The sequence below is a fragment of the Triturus cristatus genome, chromosome 3_2 (assembly GCF_964204655.1).
Source record: "Triturus cristatus chromosome 3_2, aTriCri1.1, whole genome shotgun sequence".
NCBI lineage: Eukaryota > Metazoa > Chordata > Amphibia > Caudata > Salamandridae > Triturus > Triturus cristatus.
Window position 1 is genome coordinate 147,989,979 of NC_140584.1, and position 17,601 is coordinate 148,007,579.

General features: G+C 41.6%; 1 protein-coding gene across 4 annotated transcripts in view; it reads right to left on the bottom strand.

The window, feature by feature from the left end:
- ZBTB16 (zinc finger and BTB domain containing 16) overlaps positions 1 to 17,601 on the bottom strand; it is a 429,841-nt gene that overhangs the window by 10,237 nt on the left and 402,003 nt on the right. For all 4 annotated transcript variants that reach the window (XM_085647376.1, XM_085647378.1, XM_085647377.1 and 1 more), the window contains exon 5: positions 15,742 to 15,912. In XM_085647376.1, the coding sequence (XP_085503502.1) occupies positions 15,742 to 15,912 (171 nt within the window). The remainder of the gene's footprint in view (positions 1 to 15,741; positions 15,913 to 17,601) is intronic.

The following is a 17,601-nucleotide window of genomic DNA, read 5'->3' on the forward strand; positions in this document are numbered from 1 at the left end:
GAAAATCTACTCGACCAGCGGCAAATTCACTCAAGAGGCAGCCTTCAGACAGCGACCACTCGTGACTGTCCGTGGCCGCCTGCATTAGAAAATCACAATAGGGGACGCCAAGTCTCACACGCCACCTTGAATTTTCTGAAGCCTGCCAGGAAAAAAGTTCCAACATGCGGCGATTGGCGGAATTTGGCCAGAACTCTGATTTAAAGAGTAATGAGGAGTGACCAAAGTTCTGCCAATTCTGCAGGTGAAATGAAACATTCCGCCCACCCCTAGTGTAAACATGAAGGTATGCCTACCCCTCTATATTCTGGCTGTGCAGTTTTAACCTGCAAATTGAACCTGTTCAAGTAACCCCTTTAGACAGGCCTAAACCTTCCTTTTTTAAATATTTATAAGTCACCCCTATGTAGGCCTTATTGCCTATAAGGCAGGGTGTATGGGCATGTTAATATTTAATGTTACACATGTCCTCACAATTTAAAGGCCTCAAACGCTATTTTTGTGTAGCAATGCCTACAGTTTTATAGGAGAACACTGGGATACAATATTAAATATTAATAATAAATATCTCAGGAATGGGTCTAGCTAGAAAAATAGTTCAGCAACTATTTTTAATATTTATTCAAAAATCCAATCTAAATCAGATTTCTACTAAATATTTTGGAAAAGGTATGTCTAAAAAATTACCTTTTCCCTACCTAAGGCCTCAGAAGGCCGACTTGCCTTTTATTCTCCCACTGCTGCCATCCAGTAATTAGCATTTGAAAAAAGATAGGTGTGAATGGTTGTGAAATGCCTCCCAGGAGCAAACAATAGGCTGACATGAATGGGCAGAGATGACCCCTCTGAACCTGACACAGATGCAGGGTGGGATTAGCTCCAAACACATTGGGCATCTTTCTTGCACTACAGTGTCAAAACCTGCTTGACAGATTCACTGAGTTTACAAGCTTCAAAGGAGGGACACAGGATGCCAATACAATTCTTGTGTATCCACTGTCTGGTTGGTGAAATTCCTACTTTTTGTTCCACCAGACTTCAGTCTTTGTGTTTATAGGCAGTGCCATGGCATCTTCAAACAGGATTTTTGTGTTAGCTTTGGATGGTCACTAGGATTACTATAGTAGCACTCTCTACACACACACAATCGGAGCCCAAGTTTAGTGTGGCAGAAGACTTTTACCTTCTTCAAAATACCCAAAGTGGGGAGGGTTAGCCCCAGGAACCGTTACCCCATAGATTAAGGTGTCTCCTGGGGTCATTCCACCAACCAACTCAGACCAGGTATAAATAAGGCATCTCCAGGCACTTGCTTTAGAACACTCCTGGGCCTCTGGAAGATCAGAAGGAAACTGAACCTCCTGTCAGATTCCTGAGAAGAACCCTAAGGGACTGGATATGTCCCCCTTATGTACTCAGGACAAAGAAGTGGACTCCAAAGGTCATAAATCGGACCTTCTGTTAAAGCTACAGAGACACAACAAGCTACAAGAGGCCGTTTCTTGCAACTGTGCAGCTGACAAATGACAACTGAACTGGACCCTTCTGTGGAATTTTGCCTGACACCCTAATAGTCTGTAAGTGCCTCCAAGAGATCCTGTGGACCTATAAGTGTACTCTTGTGGTAGACTAGGAAGTAATGGACTAAAATCAGAAGTAACATTTTTGGCCAGGATGAAACTGGGGTCAAATTGCACCTACAACCTGTCTACCGCGCCTACTGTCCATCATTAGCACGTTGTGCATTTTGACGCTATTTCTTCTTATAACTTTAAAAATTCATATCTCCAGTCTCCTTTATGGATTTTTGCTGTTTCGGTGTCATTTTGTTTATTATGTTTTACTCTACTTTTTCAATTCGTTTTGTGATTCTTATTGTTTTGAATTGTAACTTTATTAATGTTTTAATAATGCACAAATAGTTGAAATGTTACCTCGAATTTAAGCCTACCTACTCTGTGACATAACTTTCAGGGGGTTGAGTTTAGGTTTATTTAGTGACTTTAGTTCACCATGACACCATCATTTACTTTTTACAACTAATAACTCGATTTCTTACAGGTCAGATTCTGAGTTCAAAGAAATAATGTAACATCAGACACAAATGATCTTTGTGTCAAATTTTACATTCTGAGTCATAGGCAAATTGCTCACAGACCTACTATTTTTTCACTCATTCTAATTTATGTAGGAATATCTGGTTCTGATTCAGAGTTCTGCAGTTTGGAAAAGGGAAAGTATGTGGTTACTGTGTGTTAACACCTAAACTGAATTGTATTCCTTGTTGTGAACAAAGGACTTCAGAATCCAGCGGTAAACCCGGACAGGGGAAAACAATAAGGTGTGGTATCGGTCTTCCATTCAAGCCATTGAGGGTAGAGAGAGCGGTTTTATTATAAGAGTGCTTGCAGTGAATCCTGATTAATTTTGTTGTAGCAGGGAATTGTAAAGCATGGCCAACTGGGAGAAAACGAAAGCGAAAAACTCAAAAATATATGGAGAGCAACCCTTCTAATAAAAGGGACGTGGTTTAAATACTTAGCAACAATAATGCATCCCTCGTGTGTGTTCTATATATAGTAATTCATTCATCAACTCTCTTATTCCATGGGGGAGAGGAGTTGGCCTAAAGGCTAAGGCGTTCAACCTCAAATCTGGTGAACCGGGTTTGAGTCTCAGCAATCACGCTGAACATCCTGTGATTCTGGGCAATTAACTTAATCTCCCCGTGCCTAAAAAAAAATGAATGTGTCCTCGTGTAACGCAACTGGTGCTATGTAAAGCGCTCTGATACCCGCTAGCGGGTCAAGTTCGTGCTATACAAAAAAAAAAAAAAATTAAAACATTTACTCTGCATTCTTTTACGAACGTATTGTGAGAAAAGAGTGGTAAACATTAGAATTAATGAATGAGATATCAAGGGTGTTGGAATAATATGTATGTTTTGAGCCTGTTGATGTAATTATACTGTTCTTGTTCACGCCTTATATTTGAAATATGTTTTTATTATTTATTTTTCAGATTAAACAGGTCTCATTGCATGGATGGATGGGTAAAAGAATGCAGAGCAAATGATTCCCGTGGAACAAGAGAGTTGATGAATGAATGACTATATATAGGACACACAAGAGGGATTCATTATTGTTGCTAAGAAAATGAAGCTTGGCTGAGATGTTTTGGCTTAATTTTGGGGGATAGTAGGAGCGCATAGCGAAACCGATAAGAAGTTTTTGTTCTCTCTCCTTCCCCATCATTCCTTAAAAATCTCAGCAATTCTCTGTATGAGTGTAATGGTGATTTAAAATCTGCTTACGACTTTCACTTGAGGAATTTTAAAGCTGTTCATGTATATATATCTTTTTGTATCTGCTTTTAATGCAAGATCATTTTTAAATTCTATGCGTGTTTAGGAATATGTGCAATATTTCTATTTACTTTTATGGTCTATCTCCAATTAGGCTGAATAAAGTTATATTGCTATTAATTGAAAGCGACCCATCGGTGGTGTAAACTATCAAGATGTAAAGTACCTTAGGGTAACCTGGGGAGGCAGGAGGAAAGAGTGCAAAGGGAAAAGATAGCTAATTTAAAGGATACCAAGAATCGTGATGGAGGATAGAATGTTAGCTAGGAAAAAGTGACAGAGCCAATGTGAAATTTCAAAATTAATGAAACATGGAATTCATGGCAATAGCTGTGTAGGAAAAGCAGAAATACAAATATATATGTGAAAAGTGCTTACATGTAAAAAGCAGGTAGGTCATATTGGGGAGGAGCAAAGTTATATTTAGAAAGCAGGCAGCGGAGAAATTGTGGGAAGAAAAGCACTACAATAAAGGGATAGTAATGGACAAAGAAGGAAGAGAGACCCAGGAAAGATAAAAGCGAATGATGACAAGAGCGAGCCTCATTATAAGGTAGGAAGGGAGGATCAACTGTGAAACCAGGATCTGGGTTCACACTGCCTGTGAACAGTTCTATGTTACTGAACATTTTAGTGCATGTAACAAGCACGTATTGGCAAGGTCTGTCGCTCGCTGCCAGACTTTTTGCTTTGCCAGTGCTTGCTTTGCCATTATGTTGTAAAACTTTATTGTTGAGAACGTTGCTTGCCCTTGTCAAGCAAAAAAAAAAAAAACATCTAGAAGCAGAACTATCTTTTTGGTCTGAAAAGTCACACATTACCAAAAAGTCATTAGCACTGAAGGGAACCACTTTGTGTGGATGTGCTTCTAGTGAAAAAGCTGAGTGTAGTCACAGTGAAGTCAGCCAACGGATGAAGTGGGTCGACTCCCTGCCCCACTCTGAATGATCAGGTGAAAAAAGTGAAGGACAACAGGCTAAGGGATGGTGAAGGCCGGCTGGAACCCCTTGGAGGTAAGACAAACATACCTAGGTTAATTACCACCTAGAGCAAAAGCCAGGCTGTAGAAGGACTCAAATCGCATCTCTCGCTTTTGGTAGACCGAGGATTTCTCATTCAGTCGTTAGCTTCTCAATCAGTTATTAGCTTCTCAATCAGTTATTAGCTTCTCGTCCTCGTGAAACACGCCAGCCATTAAGCTCACTGCCACAATGCTTGACAAAGAGGAATTGAATACGTCAGAATTCGCTGCAATTAAGCGCTAAATGGGCTTTTCCGATCAGTCCTAATCAATTTTAGGACAATCAAGGCGTAGATATAAAATAAATAGGGTTGGCGCGACTGAGTTCCATGCGCGCCCTTTTTAAGGCACATACTCGTCCCCCAGCAAAGTAACGGCGAATCACCAAACGTGCCTCGTCTCTTCCTACACCCGCCGCCGCGCGATAAATGATCTTTTCGCTTTCACGCGCCACAGTCGGCGCCATTTGAATGAAAGGTGAGGACTTAAAGGTACTTATTTACCGCCGGAGCAAAGGCAAGGACAATAAAGATAGATTGATGGCCCCAGACTTCGGTCATGAATATTTAAATATTAATGATTTGTCTTGTCGTCGTAATTACAATTTCTCTGGGCTGCAGAGCCAACGTCCACAGTTTATGGTAAAGCGCAGCCCCCTGTATTTCACCGGCCCCACTGCAGATGTGCGGGGCTGCCAAGCGTGTAATGTTCTCGGCGTCTCATACATTTTCTTCAGCTGCTGAAGGCTTAAGTCATCCACAATGACCTACGTTTTTTCATTATCCCCGTGTCAAACCGCTCTCGTGCCTGGGCATAAATTGTCCGCCTAGTTATATACTCTCGTGTCTGGGCGTGCGCCTCCTTTTTAAAATGGTATTTTTGTCAATCTCCGCTCCCAGCATCAATACGCCACACCCTAACAAAGACTTAAACATCTTCTACTCATTTTAATCTATTAAAAATGACAACGACAAAAAAACAACCAAAGCACAACAGAATAGAGAACACTGGTGTCTCTAATATAGAATTGGGGGGGGGGGGGGGTCACACACATTGGGCCACAGAACTAGTGGGGCTATATATATATACACACATGTGTATATATATATATATATACATACACACGCACACATATATATATATATATATATACACACACACACACATATACACACATACATTATATACACATATACACACACACACACATATATAAACACATATACACACACACACTCATATATATATTATACAAACACAACATCTGATTTATATGTGTTTAAAAAGTTTAAATCTGACTTTGTATTTATGTGTGTGCGCACAAAGTCAGATGTAAATATTTTATTAAGCAAGGAAAGTTATTTGGAGGAATGAATGAGCGGAGAGGGTCTGCGGATTGGTTATGGCGATAGGAATCACAGGTAGAAAGATTATCTTGCAGGAGTCTGTGGAGGGGGTGGGTACGACACTGTGCAAGCAAAGAAAGCAATTTGCATTTCTCATCAGCTAGATTCTTATTCTAGAGATTGGTGGGCAGTGGAACTTGATGCCGCTAGCGTATGGCGACAAGGGTGGTCGGGCGAATAACGCCAAATGTCACCTACAGGGAACTCAAAAAGACTGTTTTCAAAATAAATCCATTTGCAAGCAAACCAGGGTGAGAATGTTGGGGGGGAAAAAGCTTTGATTTTAAACCTTATTTGTAACATCACAGTGGTTGAGCAACATACAATTTTCCAGACTTGTAAGCTTTTTGAATAAGATCTTTGCCAATTGTCTATTGGTTCTCGTAGACTTGATACTGCACCTCCCAAGTCCTCATTAAAAATGTGCACCTTCTCAGGTGACATACAGTCTATAGTTGTTGGCCAAATTTACCCCAAAATACCCAGCTGATGCGATGTTTCATTGTCTTAGGCAAATTGCTATGGGATTTTGGTGTGATGCACTGGGCAGGGTTTTGGATCATGGTAAGGCCAACTCAGCTTTCCACACCAAAGGGGCCAAATTGTGTGCGATCACATTTGTGCAAAGTGCTCAGATGGTAAAGCTAAAGCATTAAGCATTTCTTAGAAAATAATTTATGACCGATATTCAATCTTTGGCCAAGGTTTCAATGTCATGTCTCCTGCTGTAATTTAAGATCCAAAGAGCTTCCAACAGAGGCTAGGGGTTCCAAAGCAATTTGCCTAAAATCACCCAATTCGGAAAAATGGAGCAGTCACGATGAGAACGCAAGTCTCTTAGCGCTACAGTCTTCAACACAGCCACCATTCCAAATATCCCTATCACCCTTGTGTGTAGGTGCGATGAGGTGAATAAACCTCCACAGCAAGCCGAGGCTGCGAGAGGAAGCTCCAGACTGGCTTGGCACTGGAAGTACAGATTTTACTTTACGAGGTCATGTGGCCAGTACACAGGTGCAAGTACTTGCATTTTAAGTTCTCTCGCTCTATGCGCTCCTTATTTTCACACTCAGCACGCCATCCGATTCCTTTCAGTGCATGCTTTTGCACATCGATGGCACTGCCTCAGTCTCCTGGCGGGCTCTGATTTTGTGCTATCGATCTCTCTCTGCACTTCGGCTTTTTTCCTCGGCATGCCCCTATTCTCATGTGCATTGGTATCAGTCAAGAGAATTACACTATTTGACTCCGACATCCAGTTGGTTACATTACATATGGAGGAGGAATTTCAGAGAGTACCTTATGAATTAAACTTTCTTTACTAGCTCTGGAATGCGGTAAGTTTAGTTGAGTTTAGAAATACAACTAGATTGATACTTTGCATTGTAACTCTGCGGTCAAGGTTTTAGGATGGCCAACTATCTATCATCTCATTAGACACCCTAGAAGCACATCATATCAAAGCAATTTAATGGTGCACCCTTAGAGGAACGTTACCAATTTTAATAAACAAAGCATCGCGGATGACCTTCAGTGTTACTAGCTTACTTCTTCTAAGACTAGTTGATAATCCTGCCGCCTCATTCCACTGAACTCAACCGGCTTCATTCCCAAATTATTTACCCAGTTCCAATTTTCGCTAACTCTTTTATCTAAACTAGAACACCTGGCCATCAGGAGAGCATAATAAACTTAACAAGGAGACTCGGTGTCTAGGACTGTGATCTAAGGAGATCAAAGATGAGCCCATAGAGCGACTGATATATGGACATAATGTAGTTTGAAAAGAATGGGTCGACTGCTGCAATTTACACTGAAGCTATGAAATTGCTATAAGAACTGTTCTATAACAACAACCCGCGTGTTAGCTGTAAGCGTACAAAAGCACTGAGAGAAGCCACCTGTTCATGCAGTTTTTGGTTTTGATTATTGTTCAGACTCAACATGTGATCTGGGAATTTTATTGTCAGCTGACCTTTTTAAATTAGGCATGTAGAAGAAGCCTCTGGAGTCCCCAAACATGCTTCCTACCGAGCCATCTCCCCAACTTACAAGCACATAAGCAGCACCTGGTCCGCCACTGGTGTTGCTCCAGCCCCCAGCCGACTTCGCCCGCTCCCCCGGATTACCAGCAAACGTGGCGGCTGTGCAGAAATCCTAATTTGTGGCAAGTTGATTAAGTTAGTGGCCTCCTTAATGAGTTCGACATTAAGAGCAAGGCAAACGGGACTAATTACAGCCCCTCTGGCCTGCAGTGAACACCTGCGGTACCCCCACGCCTCCTTTCCCGCTTCTCAGATTTACATTGTTGCCAGGTGTGTTGGTCGGGATACCAGCTTGTCCCAACCATCCCCCCGTCCCCGATCACTAAGATGCAATGTCCCCGGCACAGCTGAGTGTTTATTTTATGATGAGCCGTGTAAATCAGGGATCTATCACTGCCAAGGGCTGGGCTGGCCTGCACTACCAAACACAGCTGCTGATACTAAGCACGCAGCACTGGCGACAAACCGGCTGAGCACAACAACTGAATATTAACTAGCAGGCATTGTCTGCTGGCGGTCGAGGAGAGAAAACAAGAGGCTGGGGATATTTCCCTTTCAGATGATGGTGTTTGTAAGTGGACGCTCTCCGGTGACCAGGATCCTGACGAACTATAATCTCACCACTGCTTCACCACAACCACCCCCTGGAAGAAAGCTCTGCAAAGGGAGGTCATTACTGGGCATCCGCGTGGTCGTGCCCTAATCCTCCTTTGCCCCTGAGACTCAACGGAGGGCTCTCTGCTGGAAGTACTTAGGCGTAGTAACACCAATTCTCTATGTTCACACTGCTTTAGAGGAAACACAAATAAACATGCTGGTCGGGCTGGGGCCGAGTCACTAGCTGCTTCTACTGAGTCCTCATGTCCTATTATATTACTTCCACAACATTTTGCAATACAAAATTTCTGTCTTGTTGGATTCTTTAGTTCGTTGTCAAGTAGTCAGATGACGTGCTGTGGTATTGTAATGATAATTCATAAACTGTTGTGCCTGTTGAATGAGTCTCTGCCTAATGCCAAAGCTTTAAGGTGCATTCAGACTAAAGTCACGCAAAGACTGAGTGTACAGTAAGTTTGATACTCATTGCCAATTGGTGGGAATGGAGGTGAATGACGACTAAAAAAAAAAAAGATCTACTTGAACTAGAACATATTTGTCCAATGGTTGTCAAAGAGAGATTCAGTCATATACAGAATTTTCAGGATAAACCACTCAATATGAATAATAAAATTGTAAAATTTATTTATATAGTGCTTACTATCCCTGATGAGGCGTTGAAGCGCTTTGCGGTGGGTAGCATGCTAATTTGGAACCCAAGGTTCAAGTTAAATAGGAAGTAGATCAGTAATATATGCTTCCTTTTTATTTGTGGATTGGTTGTTTTGAATGTGTTAAATATCTGCGATTTCAAGGATTTACTTTAGGGTTTTCAAATGGATAGATAAATTGGAGTGGATTAGTAACAGGGAAGATGTGCGACGTTACTGGGAGTGGTGGACATGTGTTTGATTAGTGGAAGAATTAGAAAAAGCGGGAATTGGTTAGAAAGGATGTTTTGGGGTTCACAGTTGGCAGAAAGATTTGGGATGAGTCAGAGTGCAAAGAGTGGCAGAGGTTAAAGGGAAAAGTTTTTTTTCCAATAACTAAGAATGTATATATCAATGTTTAGAGACATTCCCGCATATTTCAATATATAGTGAAATGCATACATACATATACACTATACTTTATATATTTTCTGTATAAGACACATTCCCTACTAAATATACACACCCATACGTACATACATTTAGAAATATTTACTTAGTCAGACATTCACAAGTGAGTGGTTCATAAATGTACAAACTTTTAAATAACAGAATATTTTTTTCTCCTATATTTATGTAACTCCTTAAAAAAAGGAAGCATAATCCATGTAGAGAGACAAGTATCTATATAACCAGACATACATATGTCATCATGAGTTCCATTAACCTGTATTATATGTGGGGCTCCCAGTTTTATGGCATTTTCTTTTGTTTTGTTTTTTAGCATTTCCGTCTGTATTTATCATGTATTTATTTTTGGGCCATTTTATTGGTATTTATCCATATTTATTATGTGATTCGTGAATAAATAAAGTTGCAATTTGTATATTTACACATTTAGTTAACCAATAAATGTTCTCTCATACTTTGCTGCCTGCCTGTTTTATTATGAAAGCCAAAGATAATACAAAATTACACAGACATGAAAATTAGCATTGTAGCACAGACTGATGTTGAGATATGCAGAAATGTAAGGAAATCACATGCCATTTTTTAAACTCCTCATGCTGCCAACTGGCACAGCTAACTACATTGAATTTCAAGAAAACGACTAAAAGATGTACAATTTTCTTTATTTTTCCGCTTTTAAAATTAAATACAGACAGGTAACACACGGATTTCCAATTTCTGCCTGTATTTATCTGTAAAATCAGTAAACACAGTAAACTGGGAGCATTAATTATATGTCTACATAACTTTTGTAGCTATCCTGAAAACAAGACATACCTCTAGCCTTCATGACCTAAACACATGCTCCCTTATACTGGGTACGCCTATGAGGGAGGCCAAGGGATAGCTATAGCTGAATAGCCTTAAGTACTGACCGCACACCGACGATAGACTCGTATTGTACCCTCACATCTATGAGTCATAGAAACTTGCCGCGTCAGCCTGTTTGGCAGAAATGGTCTCATAGTCAGTGCCGAATATTAACCCCGACATGAGCCAATACAGACTCAGAGATGGGGGCTACCTGAAGTTCAACCAGAGGGCACTTGAGCTTCCACTGATCAATAACTCCTCCTGCTCCACTGCTTTAAAACTTTGGGCTGCCTCTTGGCCATCACATGAGCATTTAAATATCAAAACCTGAACCGTACAATGCTTGCACCTAAGGCCACTTCGGGGTTTGCACGACACTTGACAGGATGCAAATTCACCTTTTAGGTTGATATTTTTGCAGCAAAAAAATTGGAAATGTCAAGATTTCCCTTTCTCAGGAGAGCTAAGTCCATCTTATGCAGAGCAGGTTTCTCAAAGGAGAAGGCATGCCTCTTTGTAGAGAGGCACACCATGGTGATATTACTTGTTCTGCTGTGGGCTGGAATGTAAAAGTTATGTAGAGGTAATCTAGCCCTTATGACAAGCAAGTATAATCCTCTTGGGTCATCAGAGCTGTGCCGTGGTTTAAAAAGAACATTTCCATTATCATCAGTTTTATTGCATTTTTGGAATGGTATTTTTTAACTGCATTTAGCTGGAGAACATGTTGTTGATGGTTGTGACAGTTTCTCACTCAGTGTGTTCCATCATATTCCATCATATATTCCAGCCAAACCTTCTCTAGATGCATGACTGTGGTTAGGAACTCATTTGCTCCAGACGTTCACAATACCTTCCCTCCGCACGCCTTCAAACAGGAGTAAAAAACTTTCACCTCAACCTATACTTCTAACAGAGCACATCATGGACTCATGTGCTGGTATCATAATATGATGCCAGTGAAGTGCACTCCAACAGACCCTCTCTGGTAAACATATTCTTACTGGGTTTCATTGCACAGCTGTAGAACAAACTATTCACAATCAGCAAATTAAAAATCTAATTCTTATGATCAGTGTTGAAAACTCAACTTTTCCATTATTCCTTGTTTTCGGCTCGCTCTCCGGTTTTCTAGTCTTTGGGCAGTTCTAGTGTCAAGATCCCATTTGCTGAATGCAATGGTATACAGTTGCTTCACACACTCGATTACCAACTGTGGAATAGTTTGATAAAATGTACTTTTGGAAATAAAAATAATACAAGACATCAGTGGATGCAAAAGAACTCAAAGAACACAGCACGCTGCTTGGTTTACCCCTTGAGTGCAGTATGGCCTGATATTATGGTGGCAGTCTTGTGACATACATTACATAAGCAGAAGCTAATCATTGTATATCAACTTATGAAAAATGAAAGGCAGAGGGGGATTTGCCGGGATTCAAATTCGTGACCATGAGGTCAAATTCTTGAAGTCCATATGTTAATATATTGAGACACCAGACCTGGCTGGGTCCATAATATGATTGTGCATCATTCATTTTCAATACTCTAGACAAGTTTATTACTACAGTGCATATACTTATAGGGTGACTTGTACCTAAACACAACCCAATCAATTCCTCTTCTACAACACAAGGGACAGGTGCTCTCACCCCGTTGCACAAGAAGGAGGTGAACGTAGTGAGGCGGTATTTCTACTGCAGGGCACAGCACAGAGGAGTTACATGTCCAGTTTAAGCAAATTTTATTGCTTGGTTTAAAGACATTGGCAATGAACTGTGAATGAAGAGGTAATGGCCCTGAAAAATCAGCAAACAGGAGAATGAGCAGAAGTGCTCAGAGTCTGTGGAGTGTAAACCAGCTGTGTCTGTCATGCAGGGCACGACTGCCATGCCGGCGGTCATCTGTTAAAGGGCAGCCAGCTCCCATGCACATCACGATCAACAATAGGAGGGTTGGAGTCATGCCAAAATCTGGCAAAAGTCCGTCTGGCTGGCTGAAAGCAATGGAGAGCTCACTGAAAGACAATAATTATGTCTTCAGGCAGGGAACCAAGGCTTACAACCTCCTGGGGCTTCTAGGACAGTCACAACAACATGTCTAGATGGTAAAACCTTACGACTCCCATACCTATCTCAAGAGGAACAAGCCCTCTATTTAAAAGATGGTACAGTTAGAAGACACACTGTACTCTTCCCAAGGTCTCTTCATGGTCACCAGACTGCCATTTGTCGCGTTCAACTCTTGGCCTTTTTCCAATCAAACAATATACTTTCAAATTCAAAGGCTGAACTGCTGTGCATGGGACTACCATGTGTTCCTCATCCAACTGCTGTCGGTTTTGAGACCTTAGTGTGTGCTGTAAGTGTTTTGTTAGCCAGCTGGTGTTTTTTTTATTTTACGTGTTTCCTTTATGGGTCTTTGTCTTTGAATTTTAATACTTCATTTGCAATGCCGATGTAGATGGGTGTGCCAGGCGTGTTCTATCTGCACCATTTTGTATTTATTTGACATCATTTTCGTTTACAGTTCTACACTGTGTGAATATAGCACATCACAAAGGGGTTTCATTACATCACATGCTTTTACAACGCGGTCGTTACAACGACTGCCTTATTAGTACGCGATGCATTTACATCGCAAGTCATTACAACGACTTGCAGGAGGGCGCACGGTGGACTTAGGAATAGTATTATTTACTATTCCTACTCCAGTTTGCGCAACAGTAGAGAAGGTGTTGGAATTCACTTCCAATACCTCAGCACCCCCTACAGCAAGTCGTTTAAATGATTTGCGATGTAAATGCATCGCATACTAACAACACGGTCAGTGTAACAACCGCATTGTAATAGTACTATGATGTAATGACAGCGTTGTAAACACTGTTTCCCCACTGTGTACCAAGTAACTTGTAGTAACTACTATAATATGATATGTTTTGAATATATCATGCAGACGCTTTTTCTAATTACCAATAAATATTGAAAAGAAACATTGTGTCACTGAAATGCGGGTCAAACTCCACAATTGTCAGGGCAGTTTCCATCACACTCCTGTTAGTCCGTGCTCCCCTCGCAGCTGCTATTCCTGCTGGCACAGGGGCATCTTTGATGACGCATTTTGCTCACGGAAATTCGGATCCACTTTTTAACCCCTCAGTAATTTCTAGACAAAGACCAGTGAAAACCTAAAGTCCAGTGGTGTGACATATACTGAAAGTTCTTTCCGGTGTTCCTACTTCATACTGAGCAAGCATCTCAAATACACTTTTCATATGTGGATTTGTGTCCCGAGATGCCATATTCAAGACTTGGACTTTCCACATTCAGTGCGCCCAATCAAATTTCGACAAAGAGACACGAGGCAAATGTAACTAAAACACACCTTCATCGAAAGCTAGTAAATGAGAGGTGTTACTCATACCCAAAACAATGGCATGTTCTACTGGTGAAAGAACTGAGGTGTTTTACGCATGCAGTGAGGAATCGGGAGGTACCAATGCCTCACTCCTCGCACCTGTGACGCTGTAAACTACTGTTTGTCTATGGCATGGTTTGATGACCCTTCTCACTTTGCCTTCAGCTATACCAGCGAACTGATAATAAAACACCCATGTATGAAAGTTCAGTCAAGGGCGTTCCGGGTTTTGGTCGATGGGAGACATCAAACAAAGTGTCGCCACATGAGGCATTGGTTATTGGTGGTAAAAAGGGGTGTCTTCCTCAGAGTAGGGGTGTGTTCAGAGAATCTGCACAGAGGCATCTGATGTTGAGGGTTCAATGCAATGTTCTGGAGAGCTCATTTCTTTTGATTCAGTCCTGAGTGCCAGGAAGCTATTCAACAAGATCTGTCCAACGAGGGAGATTCTGGATTCTTTGCATGGAGATATCCGATCTTATGCCCTGAGAGTCACCCCGTGCTTAAGGACGGCTGCTCCTTCAAAACTGCAAGGTGTCATTTCAAAAACCTTTGCTGCACTAGATGTTGTCTTCTACAAGTGGGCAAAAAGCCTTGTGTGCCCAAGAACTCAAGTCTCGGGCACAGAATATCAACCATTGTTCCTTTCCACACTCATTACAGTGGACAATCATAGACACAGTTAAATATTTTCCCTAGTGTGACTCCCAGTAGAGGGAGAAAAGAGGTCCTGGTGGGATTGGCAGGGGTTTGCCCACTTGTGATCAACACCAAAGTAGTATCTTTGTGGGAAGTCTAAAAAAAATTTAGAAAGTGTTTCCTATGCAAACTGCACTCCAAACAATTTCCAGACTTTTACCAGAGGGGAGGGGATCGTGAAAGGGGTTTCTTTATATGGAAATATGTTTTCCATAAGATGCACATCTCTCTTAACTCGACTCCTGCCAACAGTCATCTGTTCATACAATTCACTGGTGTGTGGTAAGGAGCAAATGGACGTACATGTGTCTGCGTATTGATGAAAGTCAGATTTCTAGGGACTACGCCTGAGTGCAGTCACAGAAACTGACTTAACAATTGAGTACATATACACTTGCTGTGATTTCAGATTCTTTTGTGTCCAGAATTATCATAGTTGGGGAATGAAACTGCATGATTTGGTATATGGTTTGGGAAAATGTTGTCACTTCGGGAGGCTACAATGTAAATCCCAGGAAGAAACTGTCATCAAACCCCAATTTAAGCTGTGAGCACTTGGAATGGTTCCCACTTGACTTATCTACTTATTATGCCTCAGATGGGCAACACGATCCTAGAATAAATGGACAAAGCATGTTTATATCCGCCAGCCATTAAAACCCCTGTAGCTAGGTCCTCTGTGGTGGGTGTGGTGAATGGGAGGAGAGACGTGTGTGGGGGCGTCACCAGCTAGGGTAGCCGAGGCACTGCTTTTGCATTCTAGCGCAGCTGTTCCCAATTTAGGTTTCCCACCAAAATGGTACACACATGCGTAGTGCACATCTATGCACTGTGACGCGGTTGCCTTATCCTGCCTTGGTCACACAATCAGAATATGTAGGGTGGGCCCGAGGATTACTCGTAAATTTGTTTATGGATAACGATGTTGTTGATCTCTGGACATGTTTGGGCAAATTCTGATTTAACGCCATATTTGTAGAGCAATCCCTAATAAAACAAGGTATCTCTTTACATCCAGTTCCAACTGCAGTTTACTCAAACATTCCAATGGACTCTGCAGCTGCAGGGACATCTTTCAGTCCATGTAATTCCAAACAGAAAATGACTTTGCCCTAAAATAGAAGATGGAGTTACTTGAAACATACAGTGTGAGAGAAAATGCATTCACTTTTTTAATGAAGACTGTTCAACCAACTTGCTCTCTTCTATCTTCATTTACCTGTATGTGAGCGGAGGTGACGCTTGAGTGCAGTATGGCTAGGAAATGTGCGGTTGCATTCACTGCAAATGTAGCTGCGGACCCCGGCGTGCACTTCCATATGCTGCTGTAGGGCCATTTGCGTTTGAAAGCGTTTCCCACATAAGAGACAGAAGACGGCCATGTCTGTTCCTGGAATTAGAAACAGAGCGAGAGAGAATGAGAAAAAGATGGAGACACTGGCGTTAATAATACAAATTTCAAAGCGTGCAGGAAACTGTGAGGATAAGCAGTGCTTTATTTGTAAAAAAATTATGTGCCAGGGCCCTTCTTGGAAAGCCACTGCAGCAGCCTTACCCTGCGCCAGCGCTGCTAATGGCAGTACCAACATAACACCCAACCATCGCACTCCTAAAAATGTGACAATTAAGGCTATTTCAGGCCACACAAAGCTATAATAATGGTATGAGAGGCTGGTAATAATCATTTTCAGTGTATATTGACTAAATACACGCGACTGCTGTGCTCCTCTCAAAATTGAAAGAACAGTGCCACCATGTGGTGGACTGTCACTAGACCTGGTGCTCACAATTAAGTGCTGGTGCTGAGCACCGGAAATGACTGCCACAAATTAAACACTGGGTATATGTCACCTATACAAAAAAAATTGCTTGTTATTGGTTCCACACTTCAAAGTAGAAATGCTTCAGCAAACATTTGAGAGTCATAAAGGGAAGTTTGGTAAAGTTTTGGCTAAGCATTCCAGAAAATACATCTCAGATTAGCAGTTAGATATAATCATACAGTATAGTGAATCAGAGGGGACCAGTGCGCGAACCAGAGATAGGTACTCTCGGATCATGACCAGTTCAGCAGGTATTTACTAAATCAGTAGTCTAGAACTAGCATTGACGTTACTGCTGGATATGCAAACTGGTCAACTACGTTTCCTACCAGAGTGGGCAAGATCCCCCTCCTAAAGGGAGAAGGTTAATTGGAATTGTATTTGTAATTGTATTTACATAGGGCTTGCTATCCCTGAGGAAGTGTTGAAGAGTTTTCCAGAGAGAAGCACGCTGCTCCAGAACCCAAAGGATTAGTGGGGGTTTAGTAACTCATAATTTTGACAGAATCCCATACATGAGACGTTTAGGGAGTAGCAAGGTGGGTTTCTGACATCATGCACTGGTTAAAACTTTAAGGCGTTAGATTAATGACTTGTTCAACCGAAAAGGTCACTACCATATAAATATTTATACTGTCCACTGAAGCACATGGCTTTGTAAGAAAACAATGTATTTTTGTCCCTGCATAGTTTAGCGTATGTGAGTCAGTGTGCACAGTATTAAACCAGGAGATTAGGCAAATTGCTTGACAGCTTTTTGGGAACACATTAAAAATGTGCGACTATGGAAATAAGTCCATCATGAAAGTTGTATTTGCAAGTCATTAGCAGCTGCGCAAGGCGAGAGGCATTGGCAAGATCCCGAACTTCACCTCAGAACTCCGCGAGCTACTAGAAGCGCGCGACGTGCCAGGATGAAGCGGGAGGGGAAGGAACGCTACATCTCAAGTAGAATATTTTTTAAAAGGTAAACACTGCTGAAAATCCGATGCCCTAGTGAACACACAGGTGTCCTCAGTTAACTAGCTGCCTCTTTCCTGCTGACCTGAAAGCAGCACCTCAAAAGGGGGACACATTAGGACAGGCTATCCATTCTACGCCTTTGGTGCAGAACTGTAACTTGGTTTTAACTGTTTTTTTCAGTAAATGCCAGGTTTTTTTAAGGATGTTCTTATTTTTTCCAACACTTGCTACAGCAGGTGTCTGGCCCAGGACTGGGCGTATGGAAAGACACGGTGACCAAGCAAATCAAGGAA